Source organism: Hyperolius riggenbachi, chromosome 12 (assembly GCF_040937935.1).
Source record: "Hyperolius riggenbachi isolate aHypRig1 chromosome 12, aHypRig1.pri, whole genome shotgun sequence".
NCBI lineage: Eukaryota > Metazoa > Chordata > Amphibia > Anura > Hyperoliidae > Hyperolius > Hyperolius riggenbachi.
Genome location: NC_090657.1, coordinates 67121820 through 67140348, shown reverse-complemented (window position 1 = coordinate 67140348; position 18529 = coordinate 67121820). Strand labels below are relative to the sequence as shown.

The 18529-nt window shown below is 43.6% G+C and overlaps 1 protein-coding gene across 1 annotated transcript in view; it reads right to left on the bottom strand.

Annotated features, from left to right (window-relative positions):
- The window catches only part of LOC137542046 (deoxynucleoside triphosphate triphosphohydrolase SAMHD1-like), a 90183-nt gene that overhangs the window by 45452 nt on the left and 26202 nt on the right, over positions 1 to 18529 (bottom strand). The window contains exons 4-7 of the mRNA XM_068263653.1: positions 8148 to 8308; positions 6479 to 6594; positions 6043 to 6113; positions 2269 to 2445 (exon numbers count right to left, since the gene is read on the bottom strand). Coding sequence (XP_068119754.1) covers positions 2269 to 2445; positions 6043 to 6113; positions 6479 to 6594; positions 8148 to 8308 — 525 coding nt within the window. The remainder of the gene's footprint in view (positions 1 to 2268; positions 2446 to 6042; positions 6114 to 6478; positions 6595 to 8147; positions 8309 to 18529) is intronic.

Here is an 18529-nt window from a genome sequence, read left to right as displayed (position 1 = left end):
AGGCGCGCAGAGACAGACCTAACCGTTTTTAAATGGGCTAAGGTCACTAGTATATAAATGATTTATGATGACTATTATCTGAGAAATAGAACATTTTATCATATTTTCTATTTTAATTACAGTTTAAAGTCATTAGGAGTCGGAGCATTTTTTCCCGACTCAGACTCCAGGCACCCAAAATTACCCTGACTCAGACTCCACAGCCCTGAAAAAAACAGCCCCTGGGGCGTACTTGCCTCAGGAGGGGGAAGCCTTTAGATCCTGAGGATTCCACAGTCCCCTTCCGGGATTCAGAGGTGGCAGCCCTCCCCCAAAAAAAGTCAGCCCACAAGCATGTCGGCTATGGTGCAGTAGCGGCCACAAATTTACCTACATCGCTCTGGCACAGGAGCAGCTTTCCGATGGGCTCCGGTGGAAATAGCCGTGCCTGATCGGGTCCACTACTGCACAGCGTGGGAGGTAAATCTATACATAGCCACGGTTCGGGGGCTGCCAGTGATGGATCCTGGAGGGTGAAGAGGACGGGAGAAGCCTCTTTTGGATCCAGTGCCTTCTCCTTCATGAGAGAATTCATTACCTCGCCTAACCGGGGCACCCCCCCCCTTTCTCCATAAGAAATGGTGAAAGATAAAGGATTAACCTGTATACTGTGCTATCCTGTACTTATGGGGCCTATCTAATCCTCCGCCCACATTGATAAACTATGTGCAGCTGCAAATTACTGACTAATGGTTGGCTCAATCAGTTCTTAAAGGTCCGTGCCCACAATGTGCATTTTTGCAGCAATTTTATTTCACGAAAAACGATCATTTTTCACAGTTTTGCGACCAGGATTATATATTTTATTTTACAATTGAGTTTAGCGACGTGTGGCGATCACCACAGTCATGTCGGATCACTGAACGACTGATCATTCAGATACCCGTAGACCTGTGTGAAAATTACCGCAACCATTTGAGCGATAGTTCCCACCAGTCGTTGGTTCCCATAGTGCGTGTATCCAGAAGATGGGTCAGGGAACAATGGTTAGCTGTGACGTTGTAGATTTCCTGATCCATCTTCTGGTGCATACTTAGCTTAAGATATAAGCAATGAATTGTGAGATCCAGATTGAGGCCATAACACAGCAGGTTTCAGCTAAGAGGGCACTCAGTACACAGATCTGGAGCAAGAAGACGGGAAGAATCACAGATGGAACATCGGACCAGAAGTGATACCAGCGAGGCTGTGGAATTGGTACAAAAATCATCCAACTCCTCTTATTTATGAAACCACCGACTCCAACTCCAGGTACCATGAATTGTTCAGACTCCTCGACTCTACAGCCCCTGCAGTGCTATGGTGTGATTACAAAAAACATCCGACGCCTCCGTTTATGAAACCTCCAACTCCAGATAACCAAAAATTGCTCAGACTCCTCAACTATGACTCCACAGCCCTGGATACCAAGCAGTGATTGGTTAGGCACAGTCAGGTGACTGTGTCAAATACACTTTCTTACATAATCTAGCTTTATAGAAGAAACTGAACATTACTGTTACCATTCCTCTAGCATTCAAATTCCTCAGGATTTCTGTACAAAAAGCTATCCAATTAATTTTCATTACTTTTTTCCTGTAACTTGCCAAATTGTGTCAAGCAAGGGTCTAGTATACAGTGCAGGAGAGTACTGTATTCACATGTATGCACGTCAACACCGTTCACATGTTTTGTATTGACGCGCATATCCGTCAATACCGCCAGGGAGGAATTTCACTCGTGATTTCTGGCATTTTTTTGCATTTACAATTCTGCATTCTGCGGTTTTCTTTTTCTGTGCGCTTTGTAAGCAATTTCCTCAATACAAATTTTATATGCACACCAAATATAAAACTTCAAATTCGCATATTTCCGCAACCCAAATGTAATTTTTCAGCTTTCCATTGACTCACATTAAATGTGATTCACATATGAAAAAAACGTAGCACTGCAGAGAAATTTAAAAACACAGGAAAAAAAACCCTATATTTAAAAATTTGCGCAAAAACGTAATTTGAATGAAATGTTGAAATACATTAGATGTTGCAACTAACACGAAAATGGAAATCCACACAACACACGTACATTGTAGTACGTGTGAACCGCCCCATACCCACGTAAATTACTCCTATTCAGATGAATTCTTAATCCTTGACCTAAAATAATTCCCACAGGTACAGAAACCCCTTTACACACGATTCCCACCCACTCGTCCCAGATGGCTGAAAGCCAAAAACACCATTCACTCACTGAGGAATTATTTTGACTGGAGCTGAACTGTTCTTCTACCTCAGTAGACAAAGGGCCGGCTATCTGTTCCTTGATAAATGTGAGGTCTTCTGGCAAGAGGCCATACTCCTTCATAACGCTCTCCAATCCATTGGACTGAATTAAATGGTCAAACATCTCCACAGAAGCAGATTCATGCTGCAAATAAAAATACATATCTCACTAGCAAAAAAAACCACATGTATGCAAAGTACTTAAAAAAAAAAGTTATAAAATACAACACCAAAAGTTATGATGAGCTCTTAACCCACTCAAATATTAAAGGGACTCAGATCATGGGCATGTCTTTAAGACTCCGACCAGTACAGCAAAGTACTTAAAGATGCATACCTTCCTGTAGCTTGTGCTCTCCTCTTTCATTTGATGCCTGAATCGCCGTTCTACACCAAATAATTTTTTCAATGTAAACATTGCGGCTGCCATCTTGGCTAGGTTATAACTTCCGGGTCACCCTTGTCTTCTCTGTTAGAGAAGTGCATCGCTGAATGAAGCAGGAAGAGGAAGTGACACGCATGGCCATTGCAAGAGGCTCCTCCAGAGGGGTCACAGCACGACTTTGTTGGAAGTTGTCTGGCTTAAAGGCATGCCCATGAGAGGTGCTCAGAGTCCCTTTAAAGGGCACCAGAAGTGAGAAGAATATGGATGCTGCCATATTCATTTCATTTTAAAACAATACCAGTTGTCTGGCATCCCTGCTGATCTGTTTGGCTTCAACTACTCCAGTCAGCACACCTGATCTGCATGCTTGTTCAGGGCAGGATAGCAAGGCAATGTGCATTGTTTAAAAGGAAATAAGTATGGAAGCCTCCAAATCCCTCTCACTTCTGGTATGCTTTAAAACACAATAATTTATGAAAGCTATAAGCTCATGCTAGCAACGCATTTCAAAATACTGTGGTCAATAGTACAATTTAACAAACGTGTTCCTCAACATAAAAAACTGCAAATAAATGTGAGGATTCCATCGTCTAGTGTACAAAAGTATCACAACATGCATGTCTGAAAGGGAACCAGGCATGCTCAACAACCACAGAGGTTTAGGAGGAACATATGTTGGCATCCAGATGACATCTATTTCACCAAGGCAATGTCCAACCAAATACTACATGTATTACAACAGCATGACTCCTTACTAAATATCCGGTTGCTCAACTAGCCTTCCTGCAGCCAGACCGGTTTTGAAAAAAAAAAAAATGGATGTGGCACAAATTGAAAAATACAACTAAGGGCTCATTTCCATATTCAACACAGGAGCCGTCCGTCAGCGCGGCTCTGTGTTGCATGAGGTCATTACCCAGAGGCGCTTGCCGTTAAATTATAATGAATGGGATCACTGCACAATTGCGCCAAAATGCGTGCAACCATGCGCTGCACCAAATTCAGCCTTGAATCGCCACGCATGAGTGAAAACGGCAGACAGTGCAGTCTATGCACTCTCTGATGTCCCTGCGATCGGGTTTCCATAAGCGCGGCTAAAAGCGTGCATATGGAAACGAGCCCTAAAGGAGACCCCGATTTGTTGAGCAGCGATGGAAACATACGAGAATGGGACATTTTGCTTTCAAACCTACAGCAATTAGTCTCCTTAATGTCCAAGTAGAGTATTAAAATAAGCAGTAATGCAACAACAGAGAAAAGATTTTTGTGACACAGTTTACTGGCATTAAAATCAAGAAAAGAATATATTATAGAAAATTATAAACAAAAATTGTAAACTTTAGGTTGTCTGAATTTTTTTTTTTTTTCTTAAACTCAGTCATGCCCTTGTCTAAATATAAACGCAGGGCCGGAATACTCTGTATAATGCGTAAAGAGATATTGGCTTACATCCTTGTTTATGATAACAGAAATAGCACCAGAGGTCTAAAAAGGGAGAAGAAAAGGAGGGGGACAAGAAACAAAACAAAACAAAACAAAGATATAAAAAAGGTAAGGAAAGAAAACTACCGTAATAATGAAAATGAGGTTAACAAAGAAAAAAAAATGTAAATCTAGTTTGTCTAGTTTGGCCAGGTTTAAAATATTAGACCAACTACTGCTGATAGATGTAAAGAAAAAAAACAAAAAAACAAAAACATTTTACAGCGACAACAAAACTTGTTTTTTGCTTGATGTTGAGCAATTCATTACTCTAGAGAAGCAAAATGATCTATACTGAGTTAATAACCTCAAAGTAGTTTTGTAGGCAGCCATAAAAATTAAATCCACAACATGGGGAGGGTTCCCTTTCTACTTCTATAAAGGGTGTGTACACACATCTAATTTTGATTGTTCATAGTATTCAATATCCGTTGACCCTCATACTAGATGGAGGTGGTAAAATTGGCCAATCAAAATTGTGTGCGTGTTCGTGCCCTTATGCTGGGAATACACCATACGTTTTTTCAGCAGATTGATGGTTCGATAGATCATTTCCGACATGTCCGATCTTATTTTCTAATCGATCTCTCAGAGAAGTGAATGGAAATTGATAAGAACAGATAAGAAAATCCGATCGGAAATAAGATCGGACAGTAAATAGACTAAAAAATCTCATTGTGAATTCCCAGCATAAAGTCTGGCGTAAGAGAAGTGCACCCTCTACGTATCTCTCCAGCAGCTACTGGAGAGATAAGCAAAGAGCGCACTTCTCCTGCGTAGAATGGCTCCGACTGACAGAAGTGCGGGGACCTGGTACCGACGCTGGAGAAGGCTGAGGACGGCGGCGTGGGAGCAGTCGGAGCTTATGGAGCTGGAGGAAGTTGCAGGTATGTATAAATCTTTAGTTCGCTGAGCTCTGGTACACTTTAAATGTACAATTGTTAGTGAACAATCATATTTTCAATCGGATTATTCACTGGACTGTTTTGTATGAAAACAGAAGCCAGCGAAGCTCGGTTGCATTACAGTTCTTTGTCTGTTTCCACTAGACACAGATTGGATGCAGAACGGATGCAGAAAAACTGACTCCAATGAATGCCTATGGACCTGTTTCCACTAAATGATTTTTCTGATGCAGATTTTCCCATAGGCATTCATTGGAGTCAGTTTTTCTGCATTCAATCTGCGTATAGTGGAAACAGGCCATCAAGGAATAGTCAATCGGCGTCTTGGTTATTTCATAGAGCATAAGCTCTCATACTACATGAAAGTGGTAAAATTGGCCAATCATCCGCCAATTAAAATTGTATTGTGTACACAATCTTGGTCTTTGTCACATCTACTGCATCGGTTCTCTACTGGAATTTATGTCAGATTATGTGGAATGTAATATAATGAGTTGAAGCACACCACGATGAGAAGAAGCAAAGGAGAGGGAGCAGAACAAGGATATGTTACAGGCAGTAAGGATGTTGGCCATGAGTAATCGAAATTTAAATTAAATAGCACTGCCCGCGGCAGAGGGGGTGTTCACTTACTTCCTCCTTCCGGGTTTAAAGGAGGAAGTAGATTTACCCATGCCGCCGCCTATAATCAATGCATTCCACTCCGTTACGCTCCCCTTCAAACCTGGAAGGAGGAAGTAGGGATGGAAGTAAATTAACTGCCACAGGCAGTGATATCTAATTTAAATTTCGATTACAAGTAGCTACTCGTAGCCAATAATAATAACAGGCAGATCTTACAGATGAAGCTCTCAACAGATAAGAGAAGACAGGGAGTGCTTCTCAAACTCCCCGTGATTGGAACAACGGACAGACGGATGTGACCAATGTACAGGTCAGGTAAGTCAAGCACAAGTCATACAATACAGACCTTAAATTTTCTTTTTGGACAAGCCAGTGGCATAAATCTCCCATCAAACATATGAGAAAATGGTCCATGGCCTGGAATTAAAAGCAGAACTATTAAGCACAGCAACAGGACAACCCTAAAGGAATCCTTTACAGCCCAAATCCAGTAAGAAATTACAATGTAGAAAATGAAAAGTACAGCTGTTGTCAATATTTTAAAAGACCCCTGAGAGAGAGAGTGTGAGTGAGTGAGTGAGTGAGTGAGTGAGTGAGTGTGTGTGTGTGTGTGTGTGTGGTGCCCTGGCTGGGATTCGAACCGGGACCCAGTGCTCAGCAAGGCCACTGTGTTGCCCAATGCTTTTAATAATCTCTGAGGAAGTGAGTAGGTGCGTTGGTGCAGAGGTGGGTGAGAATGATTCAGTGTTCTCTGTAAAGCATTATATAGATATAACCATTACCCAAGTCATGGCAGAGGCCAGCGATCTGGACACACAGCATATCCCTCTGGTTAATTTGCAGCTCTGGTTGGCGATCATGCAAAACCTGAACAAGTCGTCCTGCCAGGTGCCCCACACTGTGCAAACAAGACACTAGGTTACTGAGAGAACAAGACAACAGTGAGAGCATCTACAATAAGCCACACTTCCCACAAAGCAGCGGAGGAGGTAAACTGCACAATGCACATAAAGGCAATCAATTTCAGGATTTCTTTTGCCTTTACCTAAACAGCTCAGGGTGACCCAGAACCACTAGGAAAGTATAGGTGAGTTACCATTTAACTTCAATTAATATTGAAAGGTAACTATTGTGCAAGCATGATCTGTTTTTATCCTGGGCCCACTTTAATGCTCCAGGTGGCTGACTGAAAATGAAGCGCTCAAGTGCTTTGAGCTCAACAGGAGAAAAGCCAGGGCTGTGGAATCGGAGCCATTTTGGGTACCTGGAGTTGGAGGCATCATAAACGGAGGAGTCGGGAGTTGCAATTGAATGATATGGATCCGGAGTCAAGGACTTGGAGACATTTTGGGTGGAGCAGCTAATTTTAGAGCAACCAAAAAATGGGCACACGCTATGGGAACTGTGGCTGCCAATAGCGGGCTCAGAGAGCTATTTAGCAGGTGTGTAGGTGTGTGTGTGTGTGTGTGTGTAGGTGTGTGTGGAGTTTAGCTGCCCACCAAGGGGAAGGTTGCTGATACTTCACTATGGCCTCGATTCATAAACAGCAGTGCGATAAAAAAAATCTTGTCGGAAAAATACCGCACTCGGTATTTTCCCGGTCTGTGTGCTAATTCATAAAGATTTCCCCAGCTGCCCTTGAAGGTCGGTAAATTACCGCAGCCCATTGAGCGGTAGAGTAGAGCAGTGTCCCGATTCCCTCTTTGCCCTGCAGAAATGAATCACACAGATGGCTCTCTCCACTGATGACTCAGACAGATGAGTCACACAGTCTTTCCCTGCCTGCTGAAATGATTCACACAGAGGGCTCTCTGGCTCTCTCAACTGATGACTCAAACAGACTTCGGATCTCTGCACTTTTGCATTCATCAGAGCTGTCAGAACTGTCGGTAACTTGTTATCGCCTCACCAGAGGTGTCGGTAACTACCGCCAGGCTTACCGCTTGTTGAAGGCTTTATGAATTGACATTTGCTGACAATTTACTGACATGTGTTGTCGGTAACTGCAGCCAAGTCGGTAATTTATCTCCCTGGTCGGTAATGTCAGCTTTTCATGCGGTAACAGCCTTTATGAATTGACATTTTGCTAAGTGGTCGGTAAAGTCTGCTGTTTTCAGCATTACCGCATGAGGTAATGCTTTATGAATCGAGGCCATAATCTATTAGATCATTGTAGAATATCGGTAAATTTACTGATATTTTACAACCACTATAAAATGCTCACTTAACCTTTTTTTCCCCACAAAATTGAGTGCCTTGAGAAAAGCGCTACCAAATCTTAGCATTTTCATTTCAACAGTCATTTTTTCCACTTATTTTGCATGCAACTTATCCTACAAAGGAAAGGTTACAAAGTACTGTAAAACTACAGAATGCAAACATTCCTTCCCAGGGAAAAAAAAAAAAGAAAAAAAAAAGCACAGTCCACAACTTGATACATAAATCACCTACCCAATAGAATGCTCAAAGCGGTTGTGGGAGCCTCCTGGGAAGACATAGTAGCAGCCACCAAGCTGTTTGATGTTTCGTAGGCGCTGGAACTGTGGAGTGTCTATAATTCGGACCAGCAGGGGGTGTAGTTCTATATGACCATGGATTGGGTCATTGAATACCTAAATCAGAAAGAAACACCCAACACAGAACTGCAGTGGTTAGTTCAGTGGCCAATACAATCCACTAGGATAGCTGACGTCAAGAACACAGGTATGGAGAAAAAAATAAATGGCATGTTGATTTTAGACTGTTTAGTCTCTTTAACCTTCCTGGCGGTAAGCCCGAGCTGAGCTCGGGCTATGCCACCGGAAGGCACCGCTCAGGCCCCGCTGGGCCGATTTGCATAATTTTTTTTTTGCTGCACGCAGCTAGCACTTTGCTAGCTGCGTGCAGTGCCCGATCGCCGCCGCTACCCGCCGATCCGCCGCGCCGCTGCCGCCCCCCCCCCCCCCCCAGACCCTGTGCGCTGCCTGGCCAATCAGTGCCAGGCAGCTCTATGGGGTGGATCGGAATCCCCTTTGACGTCACGACGTCGATGACATCAGTGACGTCATCCCGCCCCGTCACCATGGCGACGGGGGAAGCCCTCCAGGAGATCCCGTTCTTTGAACGGGATCTCCTGATCGCCGGAGGCGAACGGAGGGGCTGGGGGGATGCCGCTGAGCAGCGGCTATCATTTGCTGCCCCCTAGCGAATTTTTAGCAAACCGCCAGGAGGGTTAATGTAAACTACGGTTTTAGGCGGCGGGTGCCAAGGATAGTAACTCACCTGCTCACCCGTAAATTACCATTCATGTGAAACTCCGTCCTCCCTATGGCAAGAACACAGTGGAGGTTTCTGCCCAGGGCTGTGGAGTCAGGACAAAAATCATCTGGCTCTGCAGTTTATGAAACCACTGACTCCAACTCCAGGTACCCAAAATTGCTCTGACTCAAGACTCCACAGCCCTGCTTCTGCCTGAAGGTTTTTCTGAAGCTCAGTGGCCATCCGCACTAGCGTCACTGCAGCAGCCACCTATTAGGCCACAACTGCCAAGCCACAGAGGCCCGCCACTGTTGGTGGCAACAAAGCGTTGGAAATACTTCAGGCAGAAACCACCACTGCATTTTTAGGTGACTTTGCTGTCTTCGCACAAGTACTCTGCAAGGTCCAGGGCTGTGGAGTCGGTACAAAAATCATTCGACTCCGACGTTTATGAAATCACAGACTCCGACTCCAGGTACCCAAATATGCTCCGACTCCTTAGTCTAATTTTTACAAAGGCTATGGATTTGGTTCAAAAATCATCCGGCTCCTTAGTTTATTGAAACCTCCGACTCCACAGCCCTGGCAAACCACTATTAGTTGGAGGGCTGTCAACAGCTATGAGGCCCTGGGCAATTGCTTGCTGCCATGATCCCACCCAATTTCAAGCTAGACCTTCCGTCCAGTACAATCAATTTCAAGTGATTTCGTTCAGGATCAGGTAGCCGTGTTGAGACATTGGGGTTGGGCAAATTCAATTACAGCGATTCTAAACAGACAGCAAAAAACGTTTTCCTCCATATGCAGATCGTGTCCCCTTGTCCTTTGTACAACCCTAGGGACAAAAAGCTTATCTGACAGGTTTATATATTGCCTTCTAATGTACTGTATTTGTACATGTTAGGCCACTTTCCACAGGCAGCAAATTCATTACCGGTTAGCTGCTCTTGCTTACTAGGTGTTTGGCACTGGTGGTGGACAGGCGCCCCCTATGGAGTTGCACCAGAGCACAGCAGTTGTCATGCCCAATTGCAACATGAGATGGTTTGTGGCCGCCTGATAGTGCCACCACGTGACAAGCGCAGTGTTACCAAACGCTACCATTCAACTGTATGTAACTGCAGCTGAAAGGTGCTTGTGGCCGCCACCTGGGCGGCCGAACTGCTCAACAAACCAGCAGTTCAGCCACCCATGGAAAAGAAGCCTTAAACAGGTCACCTCTAAGGCATTTTTTTCCAAGCTAAAGATGCCCATACACTAATCGATTTTCCACAGCAGATTTGATCTCTGATCTAATCTGTTGGAGATTGATGCCCTAACATGGCCACTGATCGCAATATCAATTGATTTTTGCAAAATATCGATCTAAATTATTGGTCGCAATGAACGGAAAACCTCTATCAAACTGGGAGGGCAGTAGATTGCCTGCCTTCCATAGGGGCAAAACTGGACTTTTGGTCATGAGCCCCAAAGACGGCTGACCACCCCAAAATAATAGCGGGCACCCAGGGTCCTTGCAGAGTACTAGCGGTGCGCACTCACTGCTCCTCTGTCCAGCTAACGCATTCCCTCTTGTGCCTTTCCATCTCCAGCCTCGCAGCATCTCCGTCCCAGTCACCCGCTGGTATGTTATACGAGTACATACATGCTGCTGGGTCACAGAGAGCAGGCACCCACGGGGATGGGAGGAGGGAGCGCATTGGCCAGACAGGTAAGTGGCGAGTGCACTTCCCTGCAGGGGGATAACTTGGAAAAAGCCCTGGAAGGCTCATCTGTCAGCTCTGTGACCCCAGGAAGACAGTCCAACCTGCAGCGGTAGCAGCAGTTCCATAGATTAAAATATTTCAGGTTACGGCTGCTAAAAGGGGTTTTACACACATGCTATTGAATCATGGGATGTTTTCACACAAGGCTTCTCCTTTTTGGCTTCACTTTTAAATAAACATGTTGTGTTTTAAAATGGAGGTCATTGTTAAATAATTTTAGAACCTTCTAAGCACTAGATTTTTTGTTATTATTAGTATGTCTCTAAATGTAAAATCTTAGGGCCCCTATTCAATTCACTTTTTCTCCTGAGTTTTCTCCCAGACAATATTTTCACACCTTATCAATAAAATGCCTTTAAAAGCCACCAAAAAGCAAGAAATAATTTTGGCAGTTTTTCACCTAGGTTTTTTTTTTCGTTCTTTATCAAATTGCAGAGTGCTGAAACATTATTTTAACAATATGAATTGTCTCTTAGGAGAAAAAAGTTAATTGAATTAGGATCTAAAACTGATGAAGAAATGTCAGGCCAGAAGGATGATTTCAAATACATTTCATGTGGAAATCTATTGGAAAATCAGTGTGCGGTGTATGAGCAGGCAATAGAACCCTCGTTTCAACCCATCTATCTGACAGGAAATTGCATGGTGTGCACCGGGCATAATGGTGGCCTATGTATGGCCATTTTAACAGACTAAACAGCCATCAAACGTTTGCTTGATCACAGCTGTTAGCAGCACAAAACAAAATGACTTTCATAACATTTTTTAATCTACCTACATTCCTGCTTTATCTGCTACTCCAGCTAACAAGCCAGGCGGGGGAACTGAGGAATGTCAGTGCATAATCTCAAAAGCGCTAACAATGGAGGAGGTGACCTTGGTATATTGAGCCAAGAAGCCAGACTTGGGTGACCTATGAAGGATACATGGGGGAGGAAAAGTGATAAATCCACATGCAGGACACATTACAACCTAGGTGAAGATCCCACAAAGGTTTGCAGAGGCAACAAAGGTTATTAGATACCAGCCCATATGTTGGGCAAAGTTCAGGTCAACATTTATTCAAGGAAACCAGAGACTGTGTTGGGGTCCATTTCCACTAGATGCGATGCTATGTGGAAACAGCAACCAATTCACGTCAATGGAGTCGTTTCCATTGACACAAATTTACCTACGCGATCCGGTACGATGAGAAGCGGTAGAAATTATGGATAACATGCTGCAGTTTTCTGCAGCACGCATCCGAGTCCCCATAGCTACCGACGGGACGCTGCATTCGTTTGTACGGAAGACAACCAGAAGTACCTGCGGGGGGATGCAAGGCAATGCGGCGATTGCCTCGCATCCTACATGCCAGTGGAAATGGGCCTTTATACCAAGATTTTTTACTTACTCGGGCTTTCTCCAGCCCCATAAGCACGTCAGAGTCCTTCGCCGTCCTCTGGCAGTCCTACGTTCAGCGTTAATCAGTCCCGGGAACAGGCTCAGTTGCCTGCTAACCAGACACGCATGCCCTTACTGGGAAACCACGTGGGGCTTGCGTGTATGCAGAGGAGATATCCAAGAGGCAGCAGGTGACAAGCGGAGGTCGCGGACAGGTAATGTATCCTTTACACGAGGCACTGGGGGGACATTTACATTAGGGGGTGCACAGCGTTGGGGCGGCAGATGCGAAGCACAAGGCCGATTCCAGCATGAAATAGTTTAGGATTCTGCCTGTAGTGTATGGGTAGCTGACAGAATTCTCTCTTGGTCAAATCTGCCCATCATTGCTAGATGTATGGCTACTTTTAAGGTGCCCACATACACATAGATTTGCAGCAGATTCGAACATCAGATAGATTTCTGTCAGATGCCTGTCAAGTCAAATCTGACAGGAATCTGACGTGTGCCACACACTAGGAACAGATTTCAGAATTAAATCTATTGGAAATTAATCTAAATGCATTATTGGACCATTAGATCCAAAGCAGCAGATCGACCTAGATTTTCCATCTCGTCAGATAGATCAAATCCATCGAAATTGGCCACAAATCGATCGAATGGGAAACTTGATAGAATCGATTACTGATCGATCCCATAGAATAGATCAATCGCTGAAATCGACCAGTGTATGGGCCCCTTTAGTCTATTCTCCTGAAAACCTGCTACTTCAACAAACATTGTATAAGAGAAAAAAAAAAAAAAAATGTCTGACAAGATTATTTGCCCGGCGGATCGCTGGAAACCAGTCTTATCACGCGAACGATAGTCTGTACACACGTCGGATTTGATGTGCGAACGACTTAACGACGGGACGTTCAAACGACCCGTCGTTCAGAAAAATCCGACGTGTGTATGGGCCTTTACTTTTTAAAATATATTCGGATACAACTGTCCAAACAACCTCCACAATAGGCAGCCAGGTTATCAGCAGAAGGCTGATAGTGCAGAGAGATTGTTGGCTTTCTATAGATAAGGAGGCTGACTCACAAAGCCAGAGGTTACACAGCCAGACTGATAGCGGAAGAGGAGACGCTGGCCACACTCAGCAATGGACCATTGCTCCTATGCAATTATGCCTAGTACACACCATACAAAAATTAAGATTTTCTGTTATGCTGGGAATACATGGTGCGGTTATTCTCGCATAATAGATCCGCCGATGGCTCGATTGATCATTTCCGACATGTCCGATACCCCGCCGGATCGATTCCGCCCTCGATACCGGCGGGCAGAACAAAAGAAGAAACAAGCGGAAGATAAGGAAGTGCCCGCGTGGACGAGCGGGAATCGATCCGGGCGCCCGCGGGGACGGGTGGCTCGATTATGCGGGAATAAACGTACCGTATATTCCCCGCATTATGCTGGGCATACACGGCACATTTATGCGCCGGATGCCGGCGCGTCACCGCGCGTATCGATTCCCGCTCGTCCGAGGGCACTTCCTTCTCAGCACTCATCAGCGCTTAGTTTTTGCCCATTGTCCGCCCACGGGGATCGAGCCGGGAATAGACGGTGATCGGACATGTCAGAAATGATCAATCGAGCCATCAGCGGCTCGATTGATAAGAATCCGGGCCGTGTATGCCCAGCATTATGCTGGCTACACACGGTGCGTTCCCGCATCGAATGGGCTGCTCGATTCCCGTCTATTTGTTTATTTCCGAGCGCATTTCAATGATTTTTAGGTTGATTGCCATGTAAATTATGGCAAATCGACCTAACGATCCATCGAAACGCGAATCGGACATGTCGGAAATAAACAAATCGATGGGAATCGAGCGGCGCATCGATTGCGGGAACGCACCGTGTGTAGCCAGCATTAGATTACCTGCAAGATAGATAATTTCCAACATGTTGGAAATTATCTATCTAACCATCTATCTGCCTAGCAATTAGGCATTGTTCTACTCAGCAGGAGATAACCGGAAGACAATGCACCAGAGATAATGACCAGTCTCTACCAGTACTTTACAGAAAACAATCTAATTACAGAAAATCTTACAGAAAATTGTATGGTGCCGCAGGCACATGCTACACAAACTGAAGTGAAAGCGATATGGTGGCTGCCATATTTATCGCCTTTTAAGCCCCATCTACACGATACGATTCTTTGTGCGATTTGATTACGATCCGATTAAATCCAACATGTCCGATCAGGATTCGATTCAATTCGATTTGCAATTGTTTTGCAATGGCAAATCGAATTGAATCGAATCCCGATCGGACATGTCGGATTTAATCGGATCGTAAATAGAATCGCAATCGAATCGCACAAAGAATCGTATCGTGTAAAACAATACCAGTTGCCCGGCTGTCCTGCTGATCTATTTGGCTACAACAGTGTCTGAATCACAGTAGAAACAAGCATGCAGCTAATCTTGTCAGATCGGTCAATAATGTCAGAAACACCTGATCTGCTGCATGCTTGTTCAGGAGCTATGGCTGAAAGTATTAGAGACAAAGGATCAGTAGGACAGCCGGGCAACTGGTATTGCTTAAAGAGGTATTGTCACCATAAAAATAAAATGTCAACAGCAACTGGTCTGAGTGTATTAAGTGATAAAGATGCTAATCTTGCATTCAAAACTTACAAAACTTTTTCTGCTGTTATGATTTGGAGTTATCACATACTTTAGGAGCACTGGCCCTTTAGTAGTCAGTCTCAAACAGTTGAATGCTGAGGGTTCTTTTTATCTATAACTAGCTGATTGCCCGGCATTGCCCGGGTATTTATTTGGCTGGTGTTGGCTCTGCATACCTTTTTTAACCCTAACACACAATCACTCAATGACCAAGTTTGTGAGCTTTGCAATCTTTGGTATCAATAATTTGCATTGAAATAAAAAAATGTGATTGGCTGTTTGTGGCTCCACACCCTTTTCTGAATTTGAACCCCAGTCACCCAATGACCAACTGTACCAACTGTACCAGGTTTGAGGCCTGTGCCATTAACAGTGCAAGAATGGTAGCAATTAAATATTCCCCTTGAAAAGCAATAGGTGAAGTTTGATTCACTTTTGTAGGCTCCACCCACTTTTCTGAATATTAATCTCAGTCACCCAGTGACCAACTGTGCAAAGTTTAAAAACCCTGACATTAACAGTGTAAGAATGGCTGCAGTTTACATTTTCCCAGTGAAATTTGTATTTGTCTCCACCAACTGATGACCCGGCATTGCCTGTGTATGTATTTGACTGGTGTTGGCTCCGCCCACTTTCTAGCCCTAACGCACAAACACTCAATGACCAAGTTTGTGAGCTTTGGGGTCCTTGGCATCAATAATTTGTATATTTCCATAGAAACTAAACAAATCAGATTGGCTGTTTGTGGCTTCACCCCCTCTCCAGCATTTGAATCCCAGTCACTCAATGACCAACTGTAGCAGGTTTGAAGCATCTGCTATTAACAGTGTAAAAATGGCAGCAATTTAAATATTCCACTTGAAAATCAACAGGTGAATTTTGATTGGCTATTATAGGCTCCACCCACTTCCCTGAATATTAATCTCAGTCACTCAGTGACCATCTGGGCAAAGTTTGGGAACCCTGCCATAAACAGTGTAAGAAGGGCTGCAGTTTACACTTTCCCAGTGATATTTGTTTTTTGGCTCCGCCCACTATTTGTAACCTGGACACAAAGTCACTACTCAATGACCAAGTTTGTGAGCTTTGAGGTCCATGGCATCAATAATTTGTATTTTCCCATGAAATGAAACAAATCTGATTAACTGTTTGTGGCTCTGTCCCCTTTTCTGAATTTGAACCCCAGTGACCGAATTACCAACTGTACCAGGTTTGAGGCTTTTGCCACTAACAGTGCAAGAATGGCAGCAATTTTAATATTCTCCTTGAAAAGTGACATTTGATTTTTGATTGGCATTTTTAGCCTCCACCCACTCTGAATATTAATCTTAGTCACCCAGTAACCAGCTATGCTAAGTTTGAGAACCCTGCCATTAACAGTGAAGAAGGGCTGCAGTTTACAATTTCCCAGAAAAATCTGTTTTTGACTCCATCCACTTTTTGTAACCTGGACACACAGTCACTACTCAATGACCAAGTTTGCGAGCTTTTGGGTTCCTGGCATCAAAATGGTGCCAATGGAAGCTGTTTATCCAACAAAGAAATCTGGCTATTTTTGGGTCCGCCCCTTTACTGAATTTGAACCCTAGACACTTAACGATCGACTGTAGTAGGTTTGAGGCCTCTGCTATTAACAGTGTAAGAATGGCTGCAGTTTCAATATCCCCCTTGAAAATCAATAGGGGAATTTTGATTGGCTCTTGTAGGCTCCACCTACTTTTCTGAATATTAATCCTAGTCACCCAGTGACCAACTGTGTGAAGTTGGAGAACCCTGCAGTGTAAGAGTGTAAGAAAAGCTGCAGTTTACATTTTCCCATGTAAAAAGTTAGTTGTTTTTGACTCCTGCCATGTTAAAAATTTAGTTGGTGGCACCGCCCACTATTTCTAATCTTGACATACAGTCACTCAATGACCAAGTTTATGAGCTTTGGGGTCCTTGGCAGAATTTAAACCCCAGTCTCCCAGTGACTGACTGTAGCAGATTTTAGGCCTCTGCCATTAAGAGTGCATGAATGGTGGCAATGTAAATATTCCCCTTGAAAATCAAAACGTGAATTTTGATTGGCTGCTGTAGGCTCCACCCACTTTCCTGAATATTTGTCCCAGTCACCCAGTGGCCAACTGTGTCACATTTAAGAACCCTGACAATAACAGAATGGCTGAAATCAATCTAACAATTCTGATTGGCTGTTTGTGGCTCCACCCCTTTAGTGAATTTGGACCCCAGTCACCCAATGACTGACTGTATCAGGTTTGAGGCCTCTGCCATTAACAGTGTAAGAATGGTAGCAATGTGAATATTCCCCTTGAAAATCAATAGGTAAATTTTGATTGGCTGTTGTAGGCTCCACCCAGATTTCTGAATATTCATCCCAGTCACCCAGTGGCCAATTGTGTAAAGTTTGGGAACCCTGCCATGTTAAAAATTTAGTTGGTGACACCGCCCACTTTTTCTAGCCTTGACATACAGTCACTCAATTATTTTTTTTATAGATTCTTTATTTATACAAAATTTTTATAAATATAAATAACTCGTATTCACATACCGTTCATTTTATATTGTCGTCAAAATGCTGATTTTAATACAAAAAAAAAACCAAACCCCAAACATCAGAAAAAGAAAACACAAACAACAACAAAAAAACATCTAGTATAAGAGAGGCAACGATAGATATCTTCTTATCCTATCAGGGATCACTAAACTCTTTCTTATAGACTATCTACCTTTCCCAAACCTACTCCTTTTCTTTTTACTAATAGATACCTCCCCTATCTACGGCTCTCATACTTCTCAAACACCTCACACTCTCACACATCCCTTCACATCCATACACGAGGGAGGTCAAAACCGAGGGCAAGGTTCCGAGTCCTACAGAGCAACCGTTCATGTCCATCGGCTTCCATTAATTAAGTTCCCCAATGAATGCCGCTATCTTTTTCCCTCTTCCTCTTCACTTCCCATCCTCCTAAATTCTTCAGTCTCAATAAAGTCACTCCATTCCCTCCAGGCCTCTTGTGCTATGGTCTCTCCTTCTCTATTTTCTTGCACAAGCTTTTCCATTCGATATATGTACATTACTTCTCTCAACCATTCTCCAACGGATGGGACATGTTCAGATCTCCACCATCTAGCTATTTGTATTCTCGCTGCATTTATTAAATGCCTCAATATGGATTTTTTATATCTTCTAATACTTAAAGAATTGGCATGTAGAAGGTAGAAATCTGGGTCTCCTGGCAAAGCCAGTCCAGTTATTCTTTCCATATACTTTTTAACGTCTGCCCAATAGGGTTTAATTTTCTGACAGCTCCAAAAAATATGGATCAGGGACCCCTCCTCCCTCCCACATCTCCAGCATCCCGGATCTGTTCTTGGGAACATCTTACTTAATTTACTAGGGGTATAATACCACCTACTTAGAAGTTTAACCCCAGACTCCTGTATTCTTGTGGAGATTGAACTCCTATATGTATGATATAGTATTTTCTTCCAATCCGTATCTGTATATTCCTTTTGTAAATCTAGTTGCCATTTAGTTCTCCACTTCCTTGTCGGATCTTGTTGATAATTTATCAACTCGTAGATCCTCGAGAGGTAGCCTCTAAGCTGGGTCTTCTCAGTGCACATTTTCTCAAAGGGCGTAAGCCCCCTGGAGAATTCCTCTCTTGTCCCTTGTGATCTCATAAATGACCTATACTGCAGCAGACTCCATTGATCTACACCTAGATTCTGTGAGGATTCCCAGTGGCCATCTTTGATC